Source organism: Egretta garzetta, unplaced genomic scaffold, assembly GCF_000687185.1.
Source record: "Egretta garzetta isolate BGI_Z169 unplaced genomic scaffold, ASM68718v1 scaffold64, whole genome shotgun sequence".
NCBI classification, from domain to species: domain Eukaryota; kingdom Metazoa; phylum Chordata; class Aves; order Pelecaniformes; family Ardeidae; genus Egretta; species Egretta garzetta.
Window position 1 is genome coordinate 1,178,845 of NW_009259596.1, and position 15,584 is coordinate 1,194,428.

A 15,584-nucleotide genomic window follows, 5' to 3' on the forward strand; every position below is an offset into this window, starting at 1 on the left:
TTTGGTGGGCCTTCCCTGGGGCCCCCCCCAGCCTGTCCACATCTTTTCTGTATAGTGGGGACCAGGACTGTACGCAATTATTCCAGGTGTGGCCTGACCAGCGCTGAGTAGAGTGGGATAATGACTTCTTTATCTCTGCTGGCGATGCCCTTTTTGATGCAATCCAGCATCCTATTGGCCCTCTTGGCTGCAGCAGCACACTGTTCACTCATATTGAGCTTGTTTTCCACCAGGACCCCCAGGTCCCTTTCCACAGAGCTGCTCCCCAGCTGGGTGGATCCCAGTCTGTGCTGCACTCCTGGATTACATTTTCCCAGGTGCAAGACCTTACACTTGTCCATGTTGAAGAGGATTAACTCTATCCCAGTCAGACTCAGTACAAGGTCTTCTAAAACCCACCTCCTTCTGAAACCATGTTTTCCAAAACTGGGAAACAGTGTTACTGATGAGGTATGGCCAACACCAACCGCAGCAGCAGGATTACCTTCTGTTCCCTATATATAACACTCATGAACAAGTTTGGTTGCAATTCTTAATGCCTGCAGGGTTATGATTATAAGGAAATAGTTACTATTATTTAGAATCCCATGTGACATGGAATAATTTCAAACTGCAATTTTAAAGGAGGGGAAGTCGGCTTTTTCCCAATAACTCTTTGCCAACAACTCAAAAGTTATTTGGGGATTTCTTTTTTACAACAGTATTATATTGTTAATTCATATGCTGTTTATGAATCTGGTCCTTTTCTGCAGTAGCGCTCTCTGGCGAATTGTGTCTGTCCATCTGATTTCTTCCTCCGAATTATGACACTTTGAACTTGATTTGAATGTCCTTGGGTTGAATTTGGACCATATGCCAAAATTATTTAGAATTCTGATCATGTCTTCCAAGTTGCTTATATTTCCCCTCAACTTGGTGTCATTTGCTATTTATAGATGCACTTGCTATTCCATCATTCAATTTGTTAATGAGAAATTTGAACAGAACTGAATGTACAGTGGGGTATGCTTTGAGGTTCTGCTCCAGAAAGAAATCCACTTTGGTAGCGCAGAGTTCATTTTTTCAAATAGATGTGCACTCACCTGATTGATATGTTATGTGGAAACAGTGTCTAAAGACTTACTAAAGTCAAACTGTTTCATCGTTACTTTTTCCTTTGTTCACTAAATCAGTTACTCTGTCAGAAGAAATTAGACTAGTTTTATATGATATGTTCTTGACAATAAAATGTTCGCTGTTTCTTGTCATCTCCTTATCCTCTAGTGCTTGTAAATTATTTCTAAGGCGATGGTGTGAGCGAGTGCAAAATTGCAAATTGACTAGGAGTTAAAATAAAAATAAAGCTGACCAGCCTTTTCATTTCCCAGAATGATGAAATACAGAAAGATGAGCATAAAAGATGAAAATTGTATTTGATTTTCAAAGTTCTTTCATTTCAAAATCTAGAAATCACACTGAAAAATGAAAAGTCAAGTTATGGTATTGAGATGAAACTTACTCATTTGGGTAAATCAAATAATACTTTCCTGTGTGTACATATAAGAGATTAAAAACTCCAGGGAGCTGCATGCAAGTAAAAGTTTTCCCACAAAAACCAGCCTCCAATGCATAGCTCATGTGGAGAACTTGATAATTTCAAAGGTAGGATACAATTACCTCATTTTAAAAATAACCTCCAGAAATTCTTGAAGTTAATCTATAAAATGTATACGCTGTAATCTTAAAAACCCACTAAACCCTAGTTTCTTATAGTGTTTCTGTTCACTTTGATCTATAATATCAGAATACAAAAACTCTGCAGAATATTTTTATAGAAAATGTTAAATGTTTTTATTGGTGTCTGCATTGCTATTTCCACTGCTGCTAAAAACATGTTTGTTTTTCTCTGTAGATTGTTATCTTTTAGATTATTTTTCCACATTAACCATTTTAATTATTCCAAGCAACAAGTCAGAGTCAAAGCCAATGAAAACAGTGGTATCTTGTTGAAAATTATAATTTGTACATGATATTGATTTTCAATTGAAACCTGTTGCTCTCTGACTGAATAGCACATACTTTGACTCATTCAGGATGAGAGTAATTAAAGGTGATCACAGTGGACTGGAAGCAAAGTGTGCTGTGCTACTGATTCTTGGATATGCGACTCAGGTTGATACTCTCAGGTGAACATGAGATACACATCTCAGGTGCACAAACACTTTTGAAAATGGGACTGCAAGATGGGGCTACAGACACTGGAGGAGAACAGGGGGAAAGAGCTGGCAAAAAAGATGAATAAAAGCATCATGCTGCCAGCATTAGCCCTATCCACATTAAGCTCAACTTGCCTGCATAGTAAGATGTAAACCTGCAGATGAACATTCCTTGTGTAGGCAAGGCCTCAGTTAACAGGCTGAACTAAAAAATCTTGGTTTGAAAAGATGCTCAGAGAGGGGATGAACATACAAGCGTGTATCCTCATCTGAAATTACCACTCTTCTGCTTGTCCAAATGCAAAGTAACACAAAGCAGTAGAGACTGTCTCCATGAGGTGGGATTTCATGCTGTTTTACTGATCTACCACTCCTGCACGCTGAGCTCCACTGGTTCCCTGCATAAAGCAAACAAGATTTCTGTAACTGTAGACAAAGCTCTTTACGTGGAAAAAGCTTCATGCAGACTGCTAGTAATTAAATTGCTCAGATATGAAGCATCCATTTTAACCTTCCACTTCAAATGTTCTGTCAAAGCCTGCTTCTAGTGTGAAGTCTGCGGGAAACCAGCAAAACAGGGTGTACATTGAAGATGTAGGGATAATATGCACATTATTAATGCTGCTTCATTAAACATCTCTAAAAGCATTTTGAAACGTGAGTTTTTCCATGCAGATGACTAGTGTTATTGCTGTCGCTTTTTGTTCTTCCTTTCTCTTTTATTGTAGACTGTTTTAGCTCACACGTTGTATCTTGCTTTACTTTAGAAATAATTTCTGTGAAAAGGATCTTCTTCTGTGTTAAAATACAGTGCCTGACAGCTTGGGAACCTTTGCCTGGGCCATTTGGGGTTACTGGAATATTAATAACACTAGCACTTTTTCACTGAGATAGTTTTATAATCATTACGTTTGCAGAAGGGAGGCAGACTCATGGTCTCATGATCACAGATGTTCATTTTTCCATGTAAAGTTAAGCTGTGAGAGGAATGACACGAGCAATTTCTAGGCTACATCTATCCACAGAAGAGTCTGTTCCAAAACTAAACAACATGCCTCTCTCACTTGTTTTCCAAGAACATTTTTTCACGTGGAGTTGATTAGGAATGTATTGATACGTTTAAATAGAAGTCAGGCCGCTCTGTCAGCCTGAATCTGGGGGACTGCACTAGGTGTACGCTGTTATTCTAATAGGAAGTCTCCTGTTCTCTATAAATAGACGTTTCAGTTCCGATTGTTCTGTACCGAAATAACTGGCTAGAGGTCTAATTACTCTAAAAAGAAAACACAAATAATGGCAGGCATCCAAGCCCTCCTGAAAATTTGTTCCTAGCAGTTAACTTTTCTACTTCCTGGGCACTGGCTCAGAAACACACGAGGTCTGAGGGCCTTTTTCCTTTCCTTTTCTTCTCTTTGGTACATTCATATTGATGGCTCCACTGTGTCCTAAAGGCAAATGATACACAGTGCAGCATATCCTTTGGAGTCAGGGATCAAATTCATCCCTGGCCAGGATGTGTAACAATAAACAAGGGAAGGAAATGAGCTGCTGCTGAGAAATGGGAGTTCCTTCCAGCTCCCTTTCAATTTGCACACAGCGAGGCATTGTGCTTTAGATGTAATAATAATGATTTATTCGAAGGTGTTTACTAGTCAAAGGCATAACATCTTGCTTATCTGATAATTACATAGCTGGTGAGGTCATCGAGTAGGTTGTTAACACTGTCAATCTTTCGCACTAAAATGAAGTATTCGCTTGTACGTTTCTTTAATGGTTCATTTATTTGCTATCTGTGCCATTTTTATCTACCTGCAGGTTTTTGTTTATTTCTTTCACAAAGGCGCACGTAGTGAATCTGTCTTGCCTCAGTTTCACATGCCTTAATTATTTTTATACCATAATACTGCTACTCAGAATGCGAAATTGAAGAATTCTTCACAGTAATGGATGCAGCGTAACTGAAAATTCATCTCTTCAGCTTTGTCTCACTGCTTATACACATAGAAAAGGTGATAGTTACTTTCATAGTCCTGGACCCATTCTGCACAATCAGTTCATTACTGTACTTAACGTAAATTGAGTATTAGATCTCTGTAAGTGAAATCCTCACCCTGCTTGGCATTTGTGATTGGGATTGGGATACGAAAAAATTACAATCACAGATGGATAGCACAAAATGGAATAAAATGCATGAAATCTTCCCAACCTTGCCTGAGAAAAAGAACCAACCAACCAGTCACTGAAAGAGCTGTCCTGCAGAGAGGTTTGACCTAATGCAGTACCCCGCCTTGGGGGCTGTACAGCTTCTCTGGCTGCCCCTTCTGTTTGGAAGTTCCTTATTTCTAATTGTCATCCTGTCACTGAAGTGGTTTACCCTTTATTGAACATATTCATGGAGTCCTCAAGAGATGTCGTGATTCTGTTAATCTTTTGAGAGCTGCCACTATATACAGAAGAAAACAAATATCCACTTGACATAGCTCAGCAAGCTCGTTTGAAGCTACATTGGCATTTCTATACCACATCACATGCTGCAATATGGGCAAACTCCAAGACCTATCTATATCTTCTAATCCACAATGGCCTTTTAATTGGTAGAATTTAGTTTTATCTCTTCTTCAGGCAGCTATCTCTGACTCCGGTGTGGTTTGTTTCCTGGTAATAGAACCCCATGGTCTCACAGGTCAGCTTTGCCCTGGAAAGGAAGCACCAGAATTAGCTCAGAAGCTAGTTACTTGCTCTGTGCAACTTAATTCCCACTTGTACACCTGTCCTAGATGTTGGCAATCTGGTGTCTAATATTTAGGAAGCGCTGTTCGCAATAGCATGACCAGTATTGCTTCCTGTAAAATTTACTTCTGAATAATGAAAGAGCTCAGAAGGTCACACTGCATATAGTGGATGTGTGTTGCAAATGTGCATGTTGAGGAGTTCAGAATAAAAACCAAAGGGAAGCAGCACCGTGTTATTGAACTTTTTCATTTCTGAATGCTAAACAGGTCAGACACGGGGGGACCAGACATCAGTAGGCAGGTATAATGGGAGGTGCCAACTGCAAAATACCTAAATATAGTTCCAAATCTTGAACTGTGGTAGCAAATACGCCTTTTCCACTTCTGCCACTGGTAGCTGTTCATGTACTTAGCACTCCAACAATTTTCTGTCCCTCAGGAATTGGCTCTAAGTATTTTTTATTCAAATAGGAATTCCATATTTTTTTTCTCAATATGCTTCTTTTCTTTCCTGATAGGTCATGTAAGCCCTTGGGATCTTTTGATCTGCTTATCTTCCAGAAAAAATGATGATACCGGCTGCATTCAGATAGAAGACTTGCATCATCTAGAGTTATTCCAGAAGGTATGAGATTATTGTGTTATCCTTTGTGAGAATGAGAGGACAGCGCTAGCCCAAATTTTCAGTACTCACTCATAAAAAGAAAATTATCTGATGCTTATTTTGTACTGCAGCAGCACAGTTTAACAGCAATAAAGTTTTTTTCACGTTTCCTATCTACTGAGAAATACTTGTCAGAAACCAACATTTCATTCTTCTTTATATCACACACAGTGATCAAAAACAATTTCTTATTTGGACACAGTTTGTTATTTTGGATGCAAGTATTTCAGCGTAAATACTGAATATCGTTACCAGTGAGTGTCAAGTTTTCCTTTTCTTCAGCTTGAGCATTCTTGGCCATCCTCAACTAGCATGTAAGGCAGCAAAGTGTCTACAGAAGTAAAGGGAAACAATGCATCCCGCTGGAAAATGAGAATTTAGAAATGGGAGAAACAACTAGCCAATGCATGCAATATTTCAGAATAATAGCATAAGCAGAAAATAAAGCTGGACTAATTTAGGCTTCACATCTTATACCAGTATTGAGTTTCATCTAATGTAATTTCTTCCTTTGTAAACATAATTTAGGCACCTCTCCAAACAGTGACAGGGCTCCTATAATTGATAATGTGTGAGCTGGACTGGTGTCCTCCTCCAGCGCCTTCACAGGGGTTCCTTGCTCTGGCACTGCAATCTGCTTACTCACAGTCCAAAGCATCAGTGATGCCAATATTTCTTGGTATTTTCAGGATTGTTTGGAGTTTTTTTTTTTCACTTGAATATGTTCTGGACACAGTTAAGGTTACTTAGATATGCAAATGTCTAAATAAGCACCTGGCCTGTTGGTGAAAATAAGTGATTTAAACTGAGGACTTTGAAAAAACGTGACCAAACTATGGGTAAAGCTTGGCTTGTATTTCAAGTGCAATGGCACAGATAATAATAGCAAGACCCAAAAGTATAGACTCTGGACTGAGGGACTGGGAGAAATAGAGCTGCTTTTAAAGGCTATTTAGTTCAGGTATGAAGTCCATGAGGATGCAAAAAACCACTGCGTGCCCACAGAAGCCAGAGCTAGGAGCATGTACACTGGGGTTCCCTGGGACAGGATGCCTTATCTAAGTGTATGTGAAGTGGAACTTTTATAGCAGTTCCAGTTTGCTAGAAGTACATGCTTTGGATTCAGGTCTCAGATCATAAAACACCCCAGGCTTCTGCAAACTGCTTTTTGCTCATTCTACCCATATTATCATCTCTGAGCCTCTTATACTGTGCAATATAATAATCCTTGCAGCACTCTGCAATGTCCAGAAGTTTCACACGTGAATAACTGAGACATAAGGTGATCAAAGGAATTGTCCAAGTTCCCTCAGGAAGTCTGCAGCACAGCAGGGACTTAAACCAGATGGCCCATATCTCCGGATAACTTTAAATATTGGACTAACATTACTCGCTGCTGGCATGTCCATACCACAGTGCAACAGAGTTCTTTGTTGCAGAGCCTGGATGTGGTTTAGCTACGTTAGCTTACCTCTGTTCCTAAGCACAGCAATTCAAGAGGCATAGGCTATTTCTATGATTGATAACTGGCAGAGAACAGAGAAGCTGCAGAAACTGAAAAGGGGGCAGGGAAGGGGTGAAAACTCAGCAGCCAGGAGGAGAGCCGTAAGTCTAAAATTTTGTTTTGTGATAGCTGTGGAGGAAGGGCCCACACTTGAACTTCATTATCCCATGTTGCAGGAATGGCAAAGTTGTAATTCACTATTGACACTGACAGGAGTTTTTCACATGAGGTGTCTCTGCTAAATTAAACACAAACCCACTGAAGGCTCCAGGAAAAAGAACACTTTTCTGAATTAAATCATTAAAGCTTCTCTCTTTACGTACAGGTAAACCTACTTCCAGAAATACAGCATTTCCTTTGCAGAAAAGAGGGATTATGCCAGATAACAAAAGCCTTTTCAGGTAACCTAATTTCTTCAAATCTGCATTTGTGATGATGGTCTTTTAATAGTTGTCACAGGAAGTCTCTGAGATGGCACTGTAAGGCTTACAGTTCTTCTTTATTTTTAGTCATGAATGCATAGAGGGAAAAAATGAAACAATAATGATAATCCATTTCAGACACCACTTAAATACAAACTACAGCTATGCAGTATCTTTTCAGGTAAAGATACCGCATTGTTTAGCCATTACATACTGCAGAAATAATTTGGCTATAAGTCTCTTATTTTTGGACTGTTTCATGTTAATATCGTGTATTGGTGTTTACACTTCAAAGCCCTGCGTTCGGTGTAATATGTTTATTCAGCTTTACAAAAATGTTGTGGCATGGAGAAGGAGTAGGAGTCAGAGTTTGGTTCCCATCCAGACATAGTTTACTGATAAAAAGCCTTTGTGTATTAAGATCACCAACCAGAAAAGTTTAAAGGTTATGGGCCAGTTGCCAGAGAATTCTAATTTACTATGGGTGAAATTCAGCTTTGAATAGAAACTGGAAAAAAACTGTTGTGCACCATATTAGGTCTATTTAAACTGCAGAGGGACACATTCTGATCTCAGTTACACCACTAAATATCCAATATCAATGCTATTTTGGATTGATGATCTACGCTATATAAACTTCGCTTATAAGAAATCTTGTCTTTGTTGTTGTTGTAATCCAGTAACAACCAACCCTACATTTATTCCATTAGTATTGAGCCTTGTTTGCAAATACACAGGATTGATCGGTCTGATTTCCTCCCCTCCCCTTTCTTTTTGCCTTTTATACATATGCTATGTTTAGCACATAAGGAAAGGATTCATTACATCTCATTTAACCATTTAGAAGTCAGGTATCTTCTGCACCAGTATTGTAGTCTTCCCCTTAAGCCAGTGGAGGGGAAGGCGCACCTTCAAACACTACTTCATTTTGTCCTACACTAGGTGTTTAAAATAGGTGTGTTTAATACCTTCTTCAGGTACTTACCACCCAATTACCTTTCACCACTGCCTGTAAATGGAGCCCAGGCAAGTACCTTAGATTAGATTAAATACTTGACACTGGGATCACAGAATCACAGAATCACAGAATCGTAAGGGTTGGAAGGGACCTCAGGAGATCATCTAGTCCAACCCCCCTGCTAAAGCAGGCTCACCTAGAGCATGCTACACAGGACTTCATCCAGGCGGGCTTTGAATATCTCCAGAGAAGGAGACTCCACAACCTCCCTGGGCAGCCTGTTCCAGTGCTCTGCCACCCTCAGAGTGAAGAAGTTCTTCCTCATATTCAACTGAAACCTCTTATGTTTCAGTTTGCAACCATTGCCCCTAGTTCTGTCGCTGGACACCACTGCAAACAGACTGCTTCCGTCCTCTTGACTTCCGCCCTTAAGATATTTGTATGCGTTGATGAGGTCCCCTCTCAGTCTTCTCTTATTCACGCTGAACAAGCCCAACTCTCTCAGCCTTTCCTCGTAGGGGAGATGCTCCAGTCCCTTTATCATCCTAGTTGCTCTCCTCTGGACTCTTTCTAGGAGTTCCTTGTCTTTCTTGAACTGGGGAGCCCAGAACTGGACACAGTACTCCAGGTGGGGTCTCACCAGGGCAGAGTAGAGGGGGAGGATAACCTCCCTCGACCTGCTGGCCACACTCCTCTTAATACACCCCAGGATAGGCCTTCTTGGCAACAAGGGCACATTGCTGGCTCATGGTCAGCTTATTGTCCACCAGGACTCCCAGGTCCCTCTCAGCAGAGCTGCTAACTAGCAGGTCATCCCCCAGCCTGTATTGGTGCATGGGGTGCATGGGGATGCTTGAGTGAAGTTGAGGTGAGGTGGTTCCTAACTTAAGCATATCATATTTTCCCTTTTAAATTGTTTTTTACTGTTTCACTGAAAGATTTATCAATATTTAAACCTTCTGTGAAGTGTTTCCCTTAAATAACTGAGGGTCAGTTTAAACTGGACATTTCCATTTTCCTGGTGCAGTAAACTGTCAAAACTGATCATAAGGAACATGCAGTATAAGGAACATCTGTCCATGTCCCATCAGAGTCCTTTATCGTGAAGTCATATCACACTAGGGAAGTGATATATTCTCTTTTGGGTGAGTGTTAAGTGTGTCTTCAGAGATGCCTAGCACCTTGGTTCCCTTGTAGAGGAAAGTAAATTAGACAGTATTCTAATACAATCCCAGTTTCAGACAAACCTGAGCAGATTTCTAAAAATTTCAAGGACTTCAGGAACTGGTAGTTCCTACTCATGTTGTAACAGACCACCTTTAAAAACATTGGTTTGCCCTGCTCCTTGGAGAAAGGCCAATTGCAGTGGTTTTATTATTTTGCTACCACAAAACCACAAACACAAGAGGCGCTCACCACACACAGAGCTTTCCCCTTAAAATATGCACATTTTCACTGGTGTCCATAAACCGTGGCACAAACCACTTTGTGTATGCGGTCTGTTAAGCTGTTCGGTATTTTCTCCTCTTTAGGGTAGGGCCATTTGTAAACATCTTATTCCATACTTATATTATCAGTGCTTTCCTGGCAAAGAGAAAAGCCCTTCTGACTGAAGCCGAAATCCTGTTGAAATCAAGGTAGTACATGTGCTTGGCAGCAGGGTCTGAGTCCTACCCGCCCAATGACGGAGGATTATTCTAGCAGTCTGCTGAAAGACTGTAAGATAGAAGAAGGCCCACCCCTCACCTTTCAGTTACTAGTAAAAAAGATTTTGAACCTAAATTAGCTGCAGTGTTTTAAAGTAAAAAAAAAAAATCCATCCCTTAAATCTAGGTGTCTCCACATCAGCATGTGGCCTAGGGGCTGAGGTAGCTGCTTCACCATAAGGGTCTCATGCCACTTGAGAGTCCAGGACACCCAGTAGGATGGGCAAATTTGGCAGAAAACCTCCTTTTTGGTCAAGCAGCTAGAGGCTTAGAGGGATAACCCATGGTGTCCTAGATGGCAATAGATGTCTATGCCTGAATACCTGAATTTAACACTCTGTATCTAAGCTCCCAAAATTAACAGTAGAGGTTAGAGTGAGCTAGCCCAAAACAGCATTTACTTTCAGCATGATTTAGGATTAGCTGAATTGCTCCACACTGACTATAGCCTACACTGACGTCCACTGACAGGAATGGGAGCTTAGACCATGGCACACAGGGGTCATCTTTGTGTAGGCCAGACCTCACAGTGTCTCAATGCAGAAATGAATCCCATTCAGTATCACTGGATATGTGACATCTAATTTATTATGAGTGAAATTCACCCACAGAAGGTGAAATTAGAATCAGAAGGGTAAATAATTTGATTTCAGGCTAAGAGGACAAAAAGGCGTAAGTTAAAGCAAACTTCTAGAGTCAAGATTTCAGATCCTTTCCTCCCCTTCCATTAATCTGATAAAGCCATCTCTTTCCACATCTTTTTTCTGCTTGCATCCTCCAACAGACCTTTCTTTTCAACAACACCAAAGTTACCAATCATTAGGATTTGTTTGACCCTCAATTTTAAAATCATTCAGGGAAAGAATGGTTTTCATCAATATTTCCTCCACAGAAGAGTTTTTCCTTTCAAATCAGTCACGTACTTTCACTCTTGTGCGTTTGAGCCAACAGGGCTTCTCTGCAATTCCTGTTGAAGAGGATCAGTTGGTTTGTTATTACTGTGCTCGTCATTTAGTCAGCACCCCAAGGAATCGAGCAATTTCCTGTAAAAGTGAAAACACAAAGTTGCTGCTCTAAGAATTATGTGATCTAATTCAAGACACACTAAGTCATAGAAAGAAATACCATGCAGCAAGGGCTTAGAGGATGGGATCACTGGATTTGCTGTGGATATGACAGTGTTGATATTGATAAACAGTGGGTATAAGGGTAAAGGTTATTTTTTTAAAAAAATGTTATTCTATTTGTTGTTGTGCAACTCTTAAGCTGCTAGGTTTTGTATTTAAGAGAGCATGCCCCTTCCCATACCCCTGTTGCATCAATATAGGAAAGAAAATGAGTTGTAGAAAATATCAGGTCAGTGCTTGTTTCTTTGCTTTGCCTCTTTATTGGAAAATCTTTTTGTCAGTCTGAAAGTTCAGATTGGTTCTATCTGTATGGGGAGGAGGGGGAAATTATGCACATACCAATGATGACTGCTTTTTAGGAGACAGGAGAGAAGTTAGGAAGAGAAAAAAAGTTAGGATAAACAGACTGGAAGAAGAGATTAGAGGAGCAGAAAGGTAAAAAATACATGATGTGTGTGGATAAATTGGGTTGAGTAAGAGAAGGAATTGCTGGAGGATGGGTATGTGTGGCAGTGATGAGGCATAAGAATGGTAATGGATCTTAAAACTCAGCTTGGAAGACAGTGATTAGTGCTTGCTGCTTGGCCTGAGCAGATTGGTTTCACTCTTGCTTTTGCAGGGCATTTGTCCCAGTTTTTAATCAGGTGCCTGAATATCTGCTCATGATCTGGGACTTGGGCCACAAGGAGGTTCTGGCATGGCTATTGAATGACCAAGGATTTATTACTCAGGTCAGCAAAAGCGGCAGCTGTTGCAGTGATCTGTGAATGAAATCTTCCTGCAAACAACCCAAACCTAAAAGCTCTCTGAGGTTGGAGAATGACTGGTAAAGAAATTTCAGGTGTTCATATTTGGTATCCAACCACAGGTGGGCTGAGAACTGGGCTTGGCTGCCTCCTGGAACTACTCTCAGCTGAGAGATGGAGAGGACTAAGGTCCACAATGTGAGCAGAATTGTCCAGCCTCAGTTTAGGGCACAGGAAAGGCATCCTGATGTATGTACAACAAATACTCTCTTCAACACGTTTTGCCTGGGAAAGGAGTGGAAATGCTTACAGCATTGCCTCCCTGATTTTCCCATTGCCTAAGCAATCCAGACAGTAATAATAAATCTGTCTTTCCACATAAGCATTTGTGTTGCTTCATCACTTCCAGGGCCCAGCCTGTGTCATGCATAGCTGTTTTCTCCACCCATCCAGATCACTGATTCTTTTTAACATAATACTTTTGCTGTACGCCTGCCTTCTGTGTTTCTTTTCATTAGTGTCACTAGTGCAGATGTTTTATGAGGGTCTACCAGCCTTGCACGCTCACTTGGTCACCTGCAGGGCTGGCCAACAGTGTTAATCACACAGAAGGTCTTGGGTTAGGCATGACCCTAATGAAACTGGGTGGGAGGGAGAGCCAAGGTAGTCTAGCTGTGTGACTCTCCTCTCACTATATGTTTACTGTCTGGTGCGAACCCTGTGCCAGCTTTCCTCTCCCCCTGCCCAGCAAATTTGCCCTGCCTGTCCCCAGCACCCCTGGCTTATGCTGGAGTCAGCGGGAACGGTGATGAGGTGAGGGGAGGAAGAAAAGTCTCATCAGGCCACCTATGTAAGAGAGAAATTATAGATTAAGTTTTATTTTCTGTTGTAGTAATTCAACATCTCTGTGACAGGAACATGCTTCTTTATAGGGGGATGCGTTTCTTTTGGCAGCTGGCCCTTATAAATACCTGCACGCCGGTTGTGGTCGGTTTTGTGCCTATTACCTTTTTGCTACTGAAGTTGCTAAGAGCCTCTAGAATGGCCAATAAAATCAGCATCTGATTCTTTTGAGTTAATTTTATTATATACTACATGGGGCAGGATTTTCTTTGTTTTACAACAGGGTCAGATCTCAGCTAGGACAAAAACGTATTTCTGTAAAAACAACAAATATGGGGAGATTGAAAAGAAGTAAAGCAGATAAATGAATTTAATTAATTGGCCTACACTGTTCTATATTCTACCCTGTTACTAGTACAGAATTGTAGCTGTGGCTCTAATCATGTAGCAGGCAGCCAGAATTTTCACTTAGTTGCTTTTTCCAGAGTTTTATAGCTTATCTGTAAATTTAAATTCTAGTATGAAGGGTGCACAGAGAAGAAGCAGCCCTTCTGGAAAATACTGAAAAAAACCCCCTATCTTTTAACTGTGAGGATGCTTTAGGGGTAAAGAAGCAAACACTGTATTTAATAAATACTGTGGTCCATGCAGCTGCCAAAACAGAGAAACAAAAAACATGGTAAATGATCAATCTAAGCTGAAGCTGTATTTGCTGATTTTCTTAAAAGGGAAAATAAACAACACATACATTTCAAAATGATGCGCTATCATCATTTTGTCTTTATAACTCTGAAACTTCACGGGTGTTTTTAGCATGAATTTCAGTGCACTCCAACCCACAGTTTAAATTCCTTTCCCTCTAGGCCTGCTTTACTATGAATTTTTTTTTATACTAAACATTCTAGAAATGACTAATAGTTTGAAGTTTCTCCATTCTAAATATTCAGGGTGGGTTGCTTTGAGATTAACTGTATTACAGAGGCAGGGACCACTGCATTTTTTTTTAATATGAAAACCTTTTAAGGACAGCTAGATCAATAGTCAGTAGTGGGTGGGACGCTGAACCTGCAGCAATGCACACATCGCAAATGAAGCTTGTAACACATGTCAAAACCGTCACAGGAGCGTTAAGTATCAAGCAAGCGATCATATTCCTGTGAAATCAATGGGAATTTTGCCAGGACTTCGCTGGGGGCCAGGATTGCCCCTAGTCCTCCTCGCTTCCTTCAAATACTCAGCATCTGCTTTGAGTTTCACAGCCACCCTTTTCCAAATGCACAGGTTATCAAACTGAGAGTTAAAGGTTCTTTCTCTTCCTTTAGCAACCTCAAAGCATAACGTGTAAGCCATAGGAGAGCACGAATCTTTGTTTCAGAGTCTTTTCATCTGATAGGTCAAATGGATAACAGGAGGCAATTAAATGGAAAAGGCCTGCTTTCTGTGACAAGCCTGCAATGACCTCAAGGCATGTAGCGGGAATGGTTCAGCTGAACTCATCCATCCTCTGAAATCAACACTGAAAAATGAAAAAAAAATGCACTTTTAATGCTCATTACTTTCATGGTTATGCAGCTTAGAGCAGGTTGCCATACATGACTGAGCAAAAAGGTACTGGATAGTAAGCTTTATTTTGACCAAAATCCCCTAGTCCTGGAGGCGTTCGGCAGTCTGCCTAAGACTTTGTGAAAGCTTTTTAAGCATCTTCTGATGTGAAACAACCTTTGCAGCTGTTTAACACACCTTTCCAACCTACAAAGGCTGAAAAATTGCCCAGCTGTAAATACTAGAAGAGGACCAGTTTGTAGCAATGCAGATTGCCCGGTCTGTACCAGAAATAAGCTCTTTGTGCTCCAGCAGCCCACACCAGTCAGGCAGATGGATGATCCCAGCACAGGATGCCATATGAAGTTCTTCTAATGCACTGAGATGCCCTGTCAGAGAGCAAACCTGCGAGGCTGACAGAGAGGACCTATTATTAGTCCTTCCTGAATATTGTGCTGCAGAATCTGCTGAGAAATGATGTGAGGTGACTATCATTCTCCTTTTTTTCCTGTGTGAGAGAGTTCAGGCTCCTGGTGGAGATGGACTACCACTATGAAAATCTAGGCAGAAGCTCAGAAGGCTTCTATGGAGATGGAAAGTCTCCTATATACTTCCAGGATTAATATACTTCCATGTTCTAAAGTGATGGTTTTTTCCTATTAAAAGGAAAAGCAATTGGATGAAGACTCTGCAAGTACAAATGTGCTGAGCTTACAATGTCCTGTATGAAAGAAAGGAACAATACGCTGGGCTCAGAATAAAGCACAGCACCTTAGTTGTGTTTCATCCCATCTCTAGCTTTGTGCTAGAGCCAGGAGCTCCCAAGGTGACTCAATCACTCTTGAAATGTTTCCAGCAGAACTGACAGTTGATGGGCACTTTAGAAACAAAATTACTTTTTTCTTACAGACAACAGTCTTAATCATTCCTTCCTCCATGTTTGAAGTGTGTAAAATATAGCCTATTTGATCTTGAACAAAGTAAAAAAAATTAACAAACAAATCCATATCGTAACCCTCCTTGTAACATCAAAGGATAATACAAAAGGAAGGATAATGAAGAGGACACATTCTCATTCATCTTCTGTTTCCTTTTCTTTCAATTGAGTGTTACTTAGTTCAACCAGCAGGGTCTTCTCCTGCTGA

At 40.6% G+C, this 15,584-nt stretch overlaps 1 protein-coding gene across 1 annotated transcript in view; it reads left to right on the forward strand.

Moving 5' to 3' along the window:
* CPED1 (cadherin like and PC-esterase domain containing 1) overlaps positions 1 to 15,584 on the forward strand; it is a 152,154-nt gene that overhangs the window by 30,092 nt on the left and 106,478 nt on the right. The window contains 2 exon segments of the mRNA XM_009638151.2: positions 5,446 to 5,552; positions 7,421 to 7,496. Coding sequence (XP_009636446.1) covers positions 5,446 to 5,552; positions 7,421 to 7,496 — 183 coding nt within the window.